The sequence below is a fragment of the Plutella xylostella genome, chromosome 2 (assembly GCF_932276165.1).
Source record: "Plutella xylostella chromosome 2, ilPluXylo3.1, whole genome shotgun sequence".
In the NCBI taxonomy this organism is placed as follows: Eukaryota; Metazoa; Arthropoda; class Insecta; order Lepidoptera; family Plutellidae; genus Plutella; species Plutella xylostella.
In genome coordinates, this window is record NC_063982.1 from 5,848,620 (window position 1) to 5,864,653 (window position 16,034).

At 42.9% G+C, this 16,034-nt stretch overlaps 1 protein-coding gene and 1 long non-coding RNA gene across 2 annotated transcripts in view; one reads left to right on the plus strand and one right to left on the minus strand.

Annotated features, from left to right (window-relative positions):
• Positions 1-16,034, plus strand: part of LOC105392019 (neogenin) — a 135,112-nt gene that overhangs the window by 107,178 nt on the left and 11,900 nt on the right. Inside the window, exons 16-27 of the mRNA XM_048622425.1 lie at positions 151-342; positions 769-886; positions 1,348-1,500; positions 4,079-4,263; positions 4,581-4,646; positions 5,163-5,304; positions 8,452-8,622; positions 10,182-10,296; positions 11,421-11,506; positions 11,989-12,136; positions 12,485-12,600; positions 13,072-13,206. Of these exons, the coding sequence (XP_048478382.1) occupies positions 151-342; positions 769-886; positions 1,348-1,500; positions 4,079-4,263; positions 4,581-4,646; positions 5,163-5,304; positions 8,452-8,622; positions 10,182-10,296; positions 11,421-11,506; positions 11,989-12,136; positions 12,485-12,600; positions 13,072-13,206 (1,627 nt within the window). The remainder of the gene's footprint in view (positions 1-150; positions 343-768; positions 887-1,347; positions 1,501-4,078; positions 4,264-4,580; positions 4,647-5,162; positions 5,305-8,451; positions 8,623-10,181; positions 10,297-11,420; positions 11,507-11,988; positions 12,137-12,484; positions 12,601-13,071; positions 13,207-16,034) is intronic.
• Positions 1,882-3,035, minus strand: LOC125489362. The gene is made up of 2 exons (XR_007266925.1): positions 2,710-3,035; positions 1,882-2,213 (listed from the first exon to the last, which is right to left on the minus strand). It is a non-coding gene; the product is annotated as an uncharacterized LOC125489362 (long non-coding RNA).

Here is a 16,034-nt window from a genome sequence, read left to right on the forward strand (position 1 = left end):
AAATAAACGTTTCTTTATTATTATTATTATTATAAAAAATATTATTATTATTATTATTGAACTCTTTATTGTACAAATATTACAAATAAAAGTATCTTTCTTTCTTCTAAACATTTCCTTACTAAGAACTATAAACATTTCCCATTCCAGTCCATCCTAGTATCCTGGGAGGCCCCCCCTCCCCGCTCGCACCGCGGCCCTCTCACCGGGTACAAGCTGCGCTACCGCCCCGCGCCCCCCGCGTCCCCCGCCCCCGGCCGCAAGCGCGCCGAGACCTTGACCACCCCTGCTGATGCGAGGCGAGCGGAGCTGAGAGGGTTGGAGAGAGATACGAATTATCAGGTAAGTTGGATTACAGTGACCACTAGATGGCGCTAAAAGCGGTGTTTCTACATCGGTATGGTTTGGTTGCACGTTCCTTTGACCGTTATCTTTCCGTAATAGTGATCGCTACATGGTGTCGCAAGCATGTCGCAAGTTTTAAGCAGCGATTGTACGTAGCGCTTTAAATGGGATTACTAGAAAACTTTTAATGGAGTAGACGCCATCTTTTTTTCCTTGGTCATTTTTATTTACACTGATAAATTTTTCACCCATTCTTCCACCTCTGATCAGCTTAGTCCTCGTTCTTTGTTTGTTTTACTACGGGAACTGGTTTACTACCCAAGAGACTTTTTGCTTAGGACCTCGTTCTTTGTGACTACCTTTTAACTGTTACTACCCAAGTGACTTACGACACTAACAAACACTACTTCCACTTCCTTCCAGATCCGAGTCTGCGCTATAAACGTGAACGGCTCCGGTCCCTTCAGCGAGTGGGTGTCGGCGGCGACGCGGCGCGACCTGTCGCAGCCCTCCGTGCCGCCGCCGCCGCCGCCGCTCACCAGTGAGTATAGTATACTGTATAAAGGATAAAACTGGCTATAGTTGGCTGTTGAGCGCAGAACAAACGCCAATAGTGTGGCATACGCATAATAAGTTGCGTGTCGTATGGTCGTTTTTTTGAATAACTATAAATGCACTTAGGCCTTTACACATCTAGAATCTAGAAGAGTCAGGTTTCCTCATGATGTTTTCTTTCACTGTAAGAGCACGTGGTTCGGTAAAATTGTACCTTACTCCTATAATATAAAATTTAATAATTCATTCGTACAGTCAGGAGCCAAAAACCATGACACTTGTCAGGTTTTGTTTTATTCCCAGATTTAATGTCATGATTTGAACCCACTGGCTCTCGAAAGACTGACGAGAATGCCAGAGTTTTAACCCACAATTCTCTCAAATTTACAACTGACGAGACTTTGTTCTGTACATTGAATTACTAACCATTATTTTCTCTATTCAAAGCGCGCGCAGGCCGCGACTGGATCTCCGTGTGGTGGGGGGCGCTGAGCGGCGGGGGCGCGCTCGGGCTGGCGCTGGGCTGGGGGCGCGGCGTGCCCGACGAGCAGTCCCGCTCCCTGCCGCCCGCCAGCCACTCGCACGTCATCCGCGACCTGCGTGAGTACTGTTGTAGTTGCCGCCCCCTGTGTGTTTGGGGCGCGGCGTGCCCGACGAGCAGTCGCCCCCTATCTGGCTGGAGCTCTGACTTAAATATGGACTAATACGAACTTCAGACTATAATATGCTAACCCCCGATATTCATAGCAAGAACTTTCAGTTTACTAGAAGCGATAAATTTTTGACGGAATGTCTATGAATTTGGGGGTAATAATCTGCATTCCGGAGGTAGACAAAGTTAAAAAGGTAACCTACCTCCCTACATAACATAATAAGTTATCAAATTTTCTGTCGTGAAAAAGATAGCTCTTAGATAGGTCTAACGCTTGTCGCGCTTATGATAATGGCTAGCTAACGGAGAGGTAGAAATGAGAGCCAGGGTTCAGCTTGACACAAATTTATTTAAAGGTCAACGTGGGTTAGGCCTACACTACACGATCAGTCAATTTTCAGTTGGCACGGATAGGGACTCCCCTGAGTCGAAGAGTATCGGCGTGGAATCCCGATAACGCGACCGGCGTGGAAGTCCTCTTCTCCAGTGCCCAGGTAGATAGATAGGCAGGACACGTGGACGTTGCGTGCGCGTGGCGTGTAGCTCGGCTGCGCGGCGTGGTCAGCAACACGGAGGTAGGGGGTTGCCGAACCAGCACGTAGCGGGCGAGCCGTAGAAGTAGGTAGAAGTTCCGTGCAGTCGGTAAACCGTACCGTGGACCCTGGAATAGATAGAAATCCAACGCATCAGTACACAGTTATCATCTAGGTTCCACATACCGTCATCAAGACCTACAGCAGAGTGCCTAATCTAGCTTGATTGAGGCGGCAGTGGAAACCAGAACGGAATACCTAACATTAATTAAATAAGAAATAGTAATTATAAGGAAAGGCCGAAAGCGGTACACTAGCTGCAGCATAATTTGGAATAAAACTACGTTAATGCATTTAGGCAAGCTAGCGTAATTAAAATAAAAGAAATATAAAAGCTGATGATGATGGAATGTCTAAATGATAATGCGTAATTGCATGTCCGCCATCTTGGCTGCTATAAGTGCGCAGTTAGTAAGTAGTTGCGTTAGCTATTTGCTAACTCGTAAGCGGCGTAAGCAGCGAATAAAATAAAATGGAAGCTAAGTTATACAAATCTATGAAATTAACACATTTAAAACACAATTTAATACGTAAGAAAGCTAGACAAATCTGTTCACAACTCACCCGAAAGTGGGGAAGATTCACACACTGAATTTAGACTTTAAGAATGAATAACTAACATAAGTTATTATATATTATGCAGCGATAAGACGTCCGTTCAGAGCGGAGCAAAGTGGAAATGCGCGCTGGTTAGAGAGACACGCACTCGGCGTCCCGCGGTCTGAGGTGGAATGGAAGGAGCGCTGGCCGCCGACCGCTGATGGCGGGGCAGGCGAGCCGGAGGATCGAGAGGGGATACGCAACTAGGCAGGTTCCAAAACAAAAGGGCCAGTGTTGTAGTTAGTGTCGATTTTAAGCGTTTATCGAAACGTCGATAGTTAGTATCGATAAGTTAGTAGGGTAACGTAACGTACCTTGGGACGCTTGTACCTCGGGACATTGATTGTATTTTAAAAACCGGCTAAATAAACACATTAAAATTCTACCCTAGGCATAGTATTTTACTCGCTTGGCAAAACTAGTGAGTCTCGTGATCATACCAGCATCGAGTGTGTGGTGAAGACAACATGAAGTTTTTTGGAGTCAAAAGTAGCTTTTGTATAGTTTTTTGTGTTGCTTTATCTCATTGAGGCATGCTCAAAATAAAGACATGGATGTCACGTATAACTTTTCAGTTATTTAATTTTATGACATGGCAATTATCTGAAAGATTCCTAAATTAAAAATAAAGATATTGAAATGTTGGTTAAAAATTGCTTTTTTGTACCTTGGGACACGATTAAATTTGTACCTTGGGACACTGTTTCCTATGGCTTTGTACTATGGAAAATGCAAACATCTAAATAACGCCTTATATCTCTGTTCTTATTAATGCCAGAGTGAAACTAGACAGAAGAGAGATGCAGTAAATCAATAAGAACAGAGATATAAGGCGTTATTTAGAAGTTTGCATTTTCCATAGTACAAAGCTATAGGAACCAGTGTCCCAAGGTACAAACGTGTAACGTACCTTGGGTCAAAACAAGCATTTTTACTTTTATCTTAATTTAATAAAATCTGACCACACTAAAGCTTTAGCACAAATACTAGTGATAATAGATTATATATCCTACCGAACAAAGAAAATTTCACATTAATATCTTAGTTGTACGCTGCGATAGCTTCATTCAAAGTTGGGGTAGTCGAAAATGTCCCTAGGTACGTTACGTTACCCTACATATCGAATATGTAACTAAATAAATGTTTTATTTAGGTACGTAACTACTACTGTCTTACTAAATTAAATTTATATTAGGTAGGTATTTATGTCTAGAACATAAATAACGCTACACGCTCTTGTTTCCACCTTCGGAAACCACCACTTTCGGAAACCACCTTATCTCACTATTAAATTATCATTTTTGTACTTAAATCACCCTTTTCTCTCCCCCAGAACCGGACTCCGAATACGTAATCTCCCTCCGAGCATCCAACAAACTCGGCCTGGGACCCCCCGTCTACGCGACAGTCAGGACGCTCCCCGCCGCCGCGGGGGAGGGGGACGACGAGCCTGATGATGAGCTGGACGAGGAGGAGGAGGAGGAGCCGCCCGCGCTGATCCCGCCGCTGGGGGTCAAGGTGAGGGGGGGCGGGGGGACAGGGGGGGACAAGCGTGACAACGAGATGGAAGAGGACGATGACGAAGGGGTAAAGGGGGGGCAAAGCAAAAGCGAACTATTTTATCAACAAAATAAAGCACTAGGATAAAGTTAGGGCTGTTGTAGAATGGTTACAGGTAACAGCTTCGGTAAGATGAAGAAGAAGATGGAAAATATCAAAGATTCAATTATAAGTTCTATCCTGTACTTATAAGAAGAAAAATGGTCAGCGTTTTTTTTTTTCATTTGTTATAAGGATAAATTTTAATTAATTAATAAATTCTGTTTTTTTTTCAGGTTATAATGTTGAGCGGAACGACTGCAGTGGTCTACTGGACCGATCCAACTTTACCTAAAGGACAGGTAAGCTATCAAAATTTCCTAAACTTATTAAGTACACTATAGATCATAAGACAAATTATGCCTATTAAATGTACAAACAAGATCTTGGCTGATATAAATAGATAAATAGAATACTTACCCCCTTATTCATAAAAAAGTTACTGAACGGATTAGCTATTGAACTGTTTTGTCACTCTCTGTCAAAGAACAAATTGTTCTCTGTCAGAGAGGGACAGAACAGTTCAATAGTTAATCCGTTCAGTAACTTTTTTATGAATAAGGGGGTTACACTTTATTTGTGCACATAAATAGAATACTAAAATTAACTAGTTGTAAATTAATTAAGGTACAAAAGGCAAATCACTAAAATCAATCTCTACCAGACAACCTTTGGATGGAGGGAATAAGATATTAAGATTGGGTGCAGTGTACAATTTACATTTTAAAAAGGAATGTAGATTCATTAATATAATATAAAGAATGTTCATTGTTCAATTAGGAAAAATCTTTACATTTACAACCTTGTCGCTCCCACAGACGGCGACAGACGGCCGCCGCTACGTGGTGCGCTGGGCCGGCGCTGGTAAGACAAGGTTCTACAACGCCACCGACCTCAACTGCATGTTGGATGATCTGCGCCCCTTCACGCCGTATGAGTTCGCTGTTAAACTTATTAAGGGTGAGTTGGCTTAATTATTACCATAGAATAACGAGTACTACACTCGCGAGCAACCAAATCGACTCAAGCCTTGACGGCGCAAACATACATTAATACAAGTAAAATTATGAATAGAAATAATAAAAATGATATGTCATTTAAAAGCTTAAGATGTCAGCTTTAATTTGATATCATTATTATTGAAATCCATTCATCATTTTTGAAATAAATGATGTCTGAACGCAATTGTAGGAAAAACGGGAATTTAGGAAAAAAGGGTATGGGTATCGTATTATACAAATTAAACAAAAAATGTTAAGATAAAAATTTATTTATTTAAATCAATACTTTGTATTGCCCCCTCTTGCCCTAATTACAGCCTGCAGCCTGTTTCTCATAGACCTTATCAACTTTTTGACAGTTTCCTGAGGAATGCCGTCCCACTCCTCTAATAAAGCTGTCTTCAGCTCGTCCACGCTTGCAGGGACTGGATTCCTGGCCCGAACTCTTCTTTTGAGCTCGTCCCATAAGTGTTCGATGGGATTCAGGTCAGGACTGAGCGCAGGCCAGTCCATCGTGCGCAATTCCTTCTCTCTCAGAAACTGCCGACTGACTCGTGCCGTGTGGCAGCGGGCATTGTCGTGCATTAGCACGAAGTCTTCACCGACAAATTCTGCATAGGGCACAACATGACCGAGTAGAATGTCGGTGATGTACCGATCAGCTGTTAACCCGCCTCCTCGGCCGCCTCCAGGCACGAAAACAAGTGCGGTTTTTCCCTCTAGAGAAATACCAGCCCACATCATGCAGGAACCGCCGCCATATGCTACTGTTTCAGCGAAACAACATTGGGCAAATCGTTCCCCCGGACGCCGGTAGACCCGGCCTCTCCTGTCACTGCCATGCAGACACACTCTGCACTCATCAGTAAACAGGACCGACCGCCATTGCGCAATGCTCCAATCGAGATGCTCTCGAGCAAACTGAAGACGCGCTTGTCGGTGGCCTGCAGTCAATTTGGGGCCTGATGCAGGTCTTTTTGGTGTCAAGTTGGCTTCCTTCAAGCGTCTTCTCACTGTCCACTCGCTGACAGCCACTTGTCGTACACGTCTCAGTTCTTGCTGCACATCAACGCCCGTAAGGTGTCGATTGCGCAGCGAGGTTGAGACAATGAAGCGGTCGTCTCTCTCTGAAGTGCAGCGGTGGCGGCCCGTTCTTGGTCTTCGATTGAAGGCACCAGTCTCTTGGAACCGTCTGTATACTCGGGATACAGCAGACTGGCTCAAGTGGAGCTGGGCAGCGACTGCTCGCTGACTTAACCCTTGTTGCAGCAAGGCAACAACTTGAGCAGCTTCTTCTGGTGTGGTATCCATGGGTTTGCGAAAACAAGGAATACAATGCAACGAGATGTGTACCGGTCAACTTGCAACAAGCGACTGATAAGGTACACCGGATGTGGAAAGGTTTTATAGCGGGATCAGGTAGCGCAAGGCGTGGATTCCTAATGAGGTAATTAACACTGACGGGCAATTAAAATGCGTCATTAAATCTGCGCTTAGTTTTTTTTTATGGTATTGATCTTAATTGAAAGCCTAATTCTTCAGCTTTCGAATGACATATCACTTTTATATTTACCATTTATCGTTTTAGGAAAATCAATGTATATGTGCGCCGTGAAGGCTTGAGTCGATTTGGTTGCTCGCGAGTGTAGTACTACTGTACTTGTTATTCTATGTTATTACACTGAAATTTAAAGGTTCCACCGTTCCACTGAGAAAAGCACCAAGTTACTCCTAAATGGAAAAGGCTAGCTTAATGACGCCGTCTGCAAGATTTAAGTACATTTAACTGAGCATCAGGATATAACCAACAAAAAATAATAATTAAAAAAATTAAAAAACCGACTTCAAAAAACCACTAAAATGTAAGAAATAATTTGAGGTTTACACAAATTCTACTCGTATGAGACAGTACAAATATACCTAAGCAGGAACTGTTCTTTTTTGATGTTGGTGCGGTGACAAAGTAATCTGAAGAAATATGGCACCAACATCAAAAAAGAACAGTTCCTGCTTAGGTATATTTGTACTGTCTCATACGAGTAGAATTTGTGTAAACCTCAAATTATTTCTTACATTTTAGTGGTTTTTTGAAGTCGGTTTTTTAATTTTTTTAATTATTATTTTATTTAATAGTTTTTAGTTTATTTGTAATAATTTTCAATCAAAAGTAAGGTGCAAATGATACCAAAAAGTCCTACTAATCAATACGAATCATTCAAGCCTAAACACGAAGTAGTTGCTATATACCGTTGAGGAGTTCCCCTGACTGCCTTCCGTTTCCATCATCAGATCAGCTCAAGGTCACCATCATATTTTTTTGTTATAAGAACTATATTTACGTTCTTAATTTCATTAGAATCGGTTAATATGTGCCCAAAATGGAAATTCATACCCTGTTTTTACCCCTTTACCCACCCTTGGGGGTGAGATAAAATTCTGAAAAAAAAATGGGACCACCTGGGAGCTCAACCCAATACAACAAAAAAAGAATTTTCAAAATCGGTTCATAAACGGCGGAGTAATCGGTGAACATACATAAAAAAATATATAAAAAAAAAAAAAAAGATCCCGACGAATTGAGAACCTCCTCCTTTTTTTGAAGTCGGTTAAAAAACGGCAATATTTTGTTAAAATTTTAAAATAAATATTAGAAAAAATTGGGGTTGTTTGGTGTCGGCATTTTGTGAGTGGAACTTTTTCACAGCCCGTGAGTGTATTAGTATTTAATATTTATGATCACTCTGAAAGTAGTAAAGAATTTCCTAAGAGTTACAAGAGGAATGAAAAAGGCTTTCTTAGTAGCATTGCCTATTAGTGCCCTTGCTGCGCTCAGGTGCCAAATCCCGCCACGAAAAAGATTTAAAAAGTTTGTCTAGCCGTCTAGTTTCCAGTTGACTTCCTCGCATTCATTCATTCTTATCGACCATCAAATTCAAAAGTGTGTATTCATAAAAAAAAGTCCAAGTTAAAGTATGACAAGTATGTCAATAGTTTACATACTGCTCTCCGTTTGGAAATGGCTCTTTGTATTGTCATTCAAATGCAGCAACATTTAAGGCCCTCAAGTCTGGGTTTCATTCACTAACTCACCTCATTCCCTCCACAGGAGACCGCGAGTCCGCCTGGTCCATGCTAGTCACCAACACGACGCTGGAAGCGCCCCCCGCATCCCCCCCGCGCGACCCCCGCGCCGCGCCCCCGCAGGCGCCGGGGGGGCGGGGGTCGGCTGTCGAGCTGACTTGGGGGGCACCGGCCAAGCCTAATGGGATTATTACTGGTGAGTAAAGAAGCTAGCACTGATCTATAAAAATTGTGGTGAAACATGTTTTAGTAACGTTTCGCAATGTAAGCTTTTTGGTAACTTCCAGTAGCGAACAATGCGCAGACGCTGGTCGTCTTGCGCACGTAATTTTGCTCACACAATTCAGAAATGTAATTTGGTTACTATGTGTAGAAATTCAGTAGAGAGTTTGGCGTACGTTATTTACCACCGATCCCGGAGTCACTCACTTAACCTCAACAGGTCTTAACTTTCTTTAGGCCAGTGACAAATGAAATAGAGATCTCGCAAGCGCCATATCACTACAAATAGATAGACTGCGAATGGTACCTATCGCTTTTTGTGCACTGAAGCAGGTTACGCATTTATATTCTGGACCGCTTTTTGATTGCATCATCATTTCTGCTTTTGTTATGTAAAAAAAAAAAAATATTTAAAATTTGAACTGTTTATTTCATAAAAAAGGTTAATTGGATAAATTAGTAATTCCCGGGTTTAATCTTTACATATTTGAGATTTTTATCTCTGGGAAGGTTGCCCTCATTTACATAACTATGTGGTTATAATTAAGTGCCTTATCAATACAAACATAGTACAATAAAATTATCATTCTGGATGTGAATTATCTGCACGTACATCCCCTTCTTTCTTATATCTGTCATATATATAGTAACGTTTAAGTAAACTTCGAACTTGCTTTGGATTTACATCTCTTACATTATTTATTAAAGTTTTTGGTAGTGAGTTTAATATATGGGGTAGGCTGTACGTCCAAATTCTTCTTCCGTATTCGTTATTACAATTAGGTATATTAAATGTGGGTGTTTTTGGCAGAGTTCGTAGGCTACCATATCTCTTCTTTAAGTTAAGTGACTGTATCTTATTCTGATTATCACATACAATTGCAAGTTTTACTTTATCATATACACTCATTACTTTACAATATTGGAACAAGTGTTCATATTTAATTTTTAATGGTACTATTGTTTTTAACAGTCTGGTTTGGATGTTATAAATACGTTTTAGGTATGTTTTATAGGTATAGCCATAACTCGTTATGCCGTAGTTTATTATTGAGTCTGCCATGGACAAGTATAGTAATCTCAAGGTGTTGTATGGTATCTTTTGTTTTAGAATTTTAATCTTAGCCAATATAGCTCTTAACCTATTGCACACATGGTCCACATGCGGACCCCAATTAAATTTATCGTCTATTACTAGGCCAAGGTAGGTATGTTGTTTTACAATTTCAAGAGGCTTACAATCACATGGTGTTTGTTGAAGATGCATACAGTTATGTTCGTGGGCTACGATTGTTGGTGTAATGCTAGATTTTAGGTATGATGAGTGAATGTGCATTAACTTAGTTTTTTCATAATTGATGGATAAACCAACGTCGTGCGCCCATTTACATAACAGATCAAATTCTTTTTGCATTGTACATTGCGCAACCTCTAGGTCATGTAGCTCTATCCGTTTCTTCCCTTCATCATTCATGGACTGTATAAGTAACTAGTCATTTAAACTAAATCATTTTCATCTTTACTATCCTCCAGGCTACGTGATAATGTACGTGTCGGCGGGCGCGGGCGGCGCGGCGGGCGCGGAGTGGACCGCCAGCGCGGTGCTGGGGGACCGCCGGAGCACCCGCGTGGACCGCCTGCGGGCCAGGTACTGTGGAAATCTCACACACGGACATCTCACCCACGGACATCTGACCCCAAAGTAGGCAGAGCCTGTGATAATGTACGTGGCGGTGGGCGCGGGCGGCGCGGCGGGCGCGGAGTGGACCGCCAGCGCCGTGCTCGGGGACCGCCGGAGCACCCGCGTGGACCGCATGCGGGCCAGGTACTGAGGGGACATCTCACACACGGACATCTGACCCCAAACTAGGCAGGACCTGTGATAATGTACGTGGCGTCGGGCGCGGGCGGCGCGGCGGGCGCGGAGTGGACCGCCAGCGCGGTGCTGGGGGACCGCCGGAGCACCTGCGTGGACCGCCTGCGAGCCAGGTACTGGGGGACATCTCACACACGGACATCTCACTCACGGACATCTCACCCCAAACTAGGCAGAACCTGTGATAATGTACGTGGCGGCGGGCGCGTGGCGGCGGGCCCGACCGCCTGCAGGCTAGGTACTGGGGGGACATCTCACACACGGACATCTCACCCCAAACTAGGCAGAGCCTGTGATATGGGTGGAGGACAGCTGATATATCTACGCAAATACATAGATAGATACATATTAAAGACCCGAGTACAAATATCTGTGGCAATATCTGCCCCAGCCGGGAATTGAACCCGTGACCTTCGGTATAGCAGTCAGGGTCACTACACCAGTCGGCCGACTGTATGTTGTCTACAGGAGTAGTGATAATGTACGTGAGTGGACCGCCTGCGGGCCAGGTACTGTGGGGACAACTCACACACGGACATCTGACCCCAAACTAGGCAGAACCTGTGATATGGGTGGAGGACAGCTGATATATCTTCGCAAATACATAGATAGATACATATTAAATAGATAAATTACAACCAGACACAAAGCAAACAGAAATGCTCATCACACAGATAACCAGCGGCCCCAAGCTTCGGAAGCCGCTTCACTAACGCCTTGGCTACGGTGCCGATATTTTCTTCAAGCATTCAATAGAAAGCTATGATAGTGTAATAAATTTTACAGCAATCATGTTTAAGAACTTCTACTGAGAAGATGGCCGCAATATTACAGATACATAGTAAAATGCTGTATTTTACTAAACCACATGGCTAACTTTGAAACTGTTATTTCAGAACGAAGTATTTCTTCAAGCTACAAGCTCGCAACTCCGCCGGGCTAGGGCCCTTCACGCAGCTCATCTCATTCACCACTGGAGAAGGTACATTAACAAAAACATAAATAGATTACCTATATCAACGCCAGCAGGGAAACTAATCTGAAATGGCATATTTAGGATCATTGTTATGCAGATCGTGCGAATATAGACATAGATAACACTACATTTAGGATTGTCAGCGACTGAATAATCTGGCTGGCTATGTCTTTCCTGCGAAGACGCTTTTCTACGCTTACTTCAGTCGCCCTATGCCGTTCTTGTTAATCTACTTTTTCGCCCCTTCCCTTATGACCATCTAGCCTTACAGGGCATCAAAATTCAACAGATTTCCTACAGAAAAAAAAAAACACTCATTACTGGGTAAGAGTCCATAGCCCTATAAATCCCAATATACATATTTGTAAATAAATATGTAACTAACCTAGATAATAAGTCAAATTGATACTAACACAACTATGGTCTTATGTCTGAAATAAAAAATATTATATTCTATTATTCACCACCCCCTTTCCCTACCCGTACAGACAGCAACGAAGGCGGCGGCCTCTCCGGCGCCACCTCCGCCTGGCTCTGGGCGTCGGCGGGCGGCGCCCTGGCGGTGCTGGCTCTAGCCGCCGCCCTGGCGCTGTCGCTGTGCTGTAGGAGGCCCGCGCCACATGAGCCGATACGAAGGTAAGGGAAAGAGGATGATAGAGGTGTCGTTGTAGAAAATGGACGATAGATGGCGCTAACCCGACATTATCTTTTAGTGAACCGGTATCGCTGCGCCGATATATGGAGATAATTCGACATTCTCACAATAGAAATTGTGCCATGTGAGAGAATACAGTCCAATAGTTTACTGTATTGTTTTTATTTCATTATTAATAAGTCTTTACCTGGAAACCATGCATATAAAGAATCACTATGTCAATTCGTTATATTTATATTCGTTATCTAACCATCATGTGAATATTAAAATACCTGTGCTTACAGCTACATAACATATCCAATACTAATGCCCATCATTATCTTCCTCAGCACATACCAGAAATCCTCCGCCTCGGCCGGGATCAAGCCCCCGGACCTGTGGATCCACCACGACCAGATGGAGCTGAAGCAGCTGGACAAGAGCCTCCACAGCAGCGCCAGTAAGAGTACGCTATACTGCACCTGTCTCTCTCACACACTCCACCGGCATGGGATGCAAGACGCGCGGGACAAAATATGGCTAAAGTTTTTCCTCGATGGCGCTCTTTATTGACTTGTCAAGTTATGTCGTACATGTCTTGCCTTCCGCGTTAGATATGCAGATAGAACACAAGCAGCTCGACAAAAGAATACAGAAGCGTCAGTAAGAGTACGATATACTGCACATATCTCTCTCACACACACACTACCGGCATACCTAGCATGGCACGCAAGATGCGTATGGAATCACTCACATGGCGCGCCCTTGAGATTGACTTTTCTCTCATTTTGTCGTGTTCGTCTTGCGATCCATGCAAGGATTGCACATGGAGCTGAAACAACTGTATAAAAGCCTCTGATACTATTTTGTGCACCCAAAAAGTTTTCTCAGTTTGATTACCTTTCTTTCTAAACTAACCGTTTACCCCTCCCCCCAGTATCAGCGGGCAGCGTGGACGGCAACGCGCTGGTCTCGTCCACGCTCACCCTGCGCCCCCCCGCGGAGTACGAGCCGCCCCGCCCCCCCGTGCCCGCCTCGCTCGACCGCCGCCACTATGTGCCTACTTATGTCGGTGAGTGTACATGGAGAATGTGGGGTTAGGAGTGAGCCATTTGTGTCTGTGAGTTCACCAAGCTTAACTGCAGACACTACGAGGCCACGGGTGTACCGTTTGTGTTGGTGAGTGTACCTGTATAAAACTCGACCGATGAAGCTACGAGCCCACTTATGTCGGTGAGTGTACCTTCTGCATCAGAATTGTCCACTGTTGAACATAGGTCTTGAAGGAACGCTAAAACAGTATATCATCGGCCTTTCTAAAAACCACTACAGGATTGTTTAAAATCTACGATCCAGCGGGCTACACTGCGGTTTCTATTGATTCGACTGTTTTAATTTATTTGCTATTTCATTTCTTATTTATTGTTTTCTCAAAAAAGGACATTTTATTGATAATTTTTCCGATATGTGCCGGAAATGTACATAATATTATGTCGTTCCTTTATGAACTTATTATTTTTTAGGTTTTTTTATTTTTGTTTTTTATTTATTCATTTCCCCGCACAGCGACGAGACAGCGGTGCTGCACGCAGAGTCCTCTAGCGGCAGTCGACGGAACTATATTAATAGATCCATTAACGCACTTTCTTATTTCACCTAGGGCTTTGGCTTTAACACAAAAGACCTACAGATAGTGTTGAGCAGATATTTAGCGCTGTAAAATGCGCTATTCTAAACAGCCGTTAAACGTTGTTTAAAAGTGGGAATTTCTAGTTTTTAGGGTTCCGTAGCCAAAATGGCAAAAACGGAACCCTTATAGTTTCGTCATGTCCGTCTGTCCGTCTGTCCGTCTGTCCGTCTGTCACAGCCGATTTACTCGGAAACTATAAGTACTACAGTGATGAAATTTGATGGGAATATGTGTTGTATGAATCGCTACAAAAATATGACACTAAATAGTAAAAAAAAGAATTGGGGGTGGGGCCCCCCATACATGTAACTGAGGGATGAAATTTTTTTTTTCGATGTACATACCCGTGTGGGGTATCAATGGAAAGGTCTTTTAAAATGATATAAAGTTTTCTAAAAAACATTTTTCTTAAAGTGAACGGTTTTTGAGATATCAGCTCTCAAAGTCGTAAAAAGTATGTCCCCCCCCCTCTATTTTTATAACTACGGGGTATAAAATTCTAAAAAAAAATAGAGGTGATGCATGCTAATTAACTCTTTCAACGATTTTTGGTTTGATCAAAGTATCTCTTATAGTTTTTGAGATAGGTTGATTTAACTGTAATATTATATTTGCTGCTACGGAACCCTCTGTGCGCGAGCCCGACTCGCACTTGGCCGGTTTTTTTATTCATGTAGAAGTATAATGAACAATTTTTGCCGCACCACGTAAATTTTAGGTGACATGTCTTTGTATATCCGCTTTTTTATTACCTTATTCTTTATCATTTTGTTTTTTTTTTAATTATTATTTTGTTTTACCTCCCCCTCAACCTTTCCCCCTAGACTCCCGCTGGTCAGCCTCGTGCGGCGGCTCCGACAGCGACGAGACGGCCGTACTACGAGCAGAGTCCTCTAGCGGCAGCCGCAGGAGATATGATTACACGCGTATGAGTTTACTTTTGTTTTTGTTTGCTTTTGTTGACTTTGAGTTGCTTTTTTGGGGGTGTGTGTGATATGTGACGGAATGAAAATGGATTTGTTCAGATAAGTAGGTATGTTAGTTACGAGTACTTGGGTCAATGACATGTGGCGCAGCCAAACAGACACACAGTCTTAGTTGATGGCGGGAATATTTTATTTATTTTATTTTTATTTATTTATTTACAAAAAACTAACACTATTATTACAGTTACAACCAATTCAATAGTGTAGCTACTTAACATAATTTTATATACTTAATAATAATTTAAGGTCTAGAGCTAGACCCACAACCAATAACATTTAAAAACAAACAATTAAAATACAGGAGCCTCCCTATCCGTAACAGATAACAAACAAAGCAACTTTCGTGAATTCACTCAGCGGACAATGATGAATGTCCGTCCTATCATCGATCCTGTTCAAGAGGTGTATCGCGCGGGTGACGGGCGCCTGCCGGAGCAGGGCGGTCCTGCCGCAGGGTGCAGCAAACGTGCGGGATTTACGCGATCTTAAAGAATTGCTAGGCACCGTCAGCCGCAGCTGCTGAAGTATACTGGGATTGCCAGTCTTTCCTCTCCATATCCTAAAAAGGTATGATGTCAACGCCAGATCACGACGAACTTCCAACCTATTGTAACCTACCATTCCTAGCACGAATAGAGTTGGGTACAACAGTGGGTATCCGGGATAGACTCCGTACAGTTTCATGTAGAGAAAACGTATGAATTTATTCTGAATCTTGTCAATCATGCTACTGTACTTCACTTCACTAGGAGCCCACACTACGGCGTTGAACTCTAGTTTGCTACGAACTAAAGCATTAAATAGAGCTTTAATGGCCGTGATATTTTTAAAACCTCTAACTGTTCTGAGCACAAAACCCAAAGTCTTAAACGCTTGTTTGCATACTCCCGTTATATGTTCCTTGAACGATAAATCCGAAGTCATTCGCACGCCGAGGTCCCGTACCGAGGTTACTCTCTCCATTGGGCTCCCCCCTAGAGTGTACTGATGTTGTACCGGATTTTTACTTCGACTGAAAGTAATTACGCAGCATTTGGAACCATTGAAAGACAGTTTATTCTCACGACTCCACTTCTCGACATTGTTAATGTCCTGCTGGAAGCGAATCTGATCATCCTGACATGAAATTGGGGCGAACAACTTGAGATCGTCTGCAAACAATAGACAACCCGAAGATTGTACGACTTCAGGCAGATCATTGATTAAAATGATAAACTGCAATGG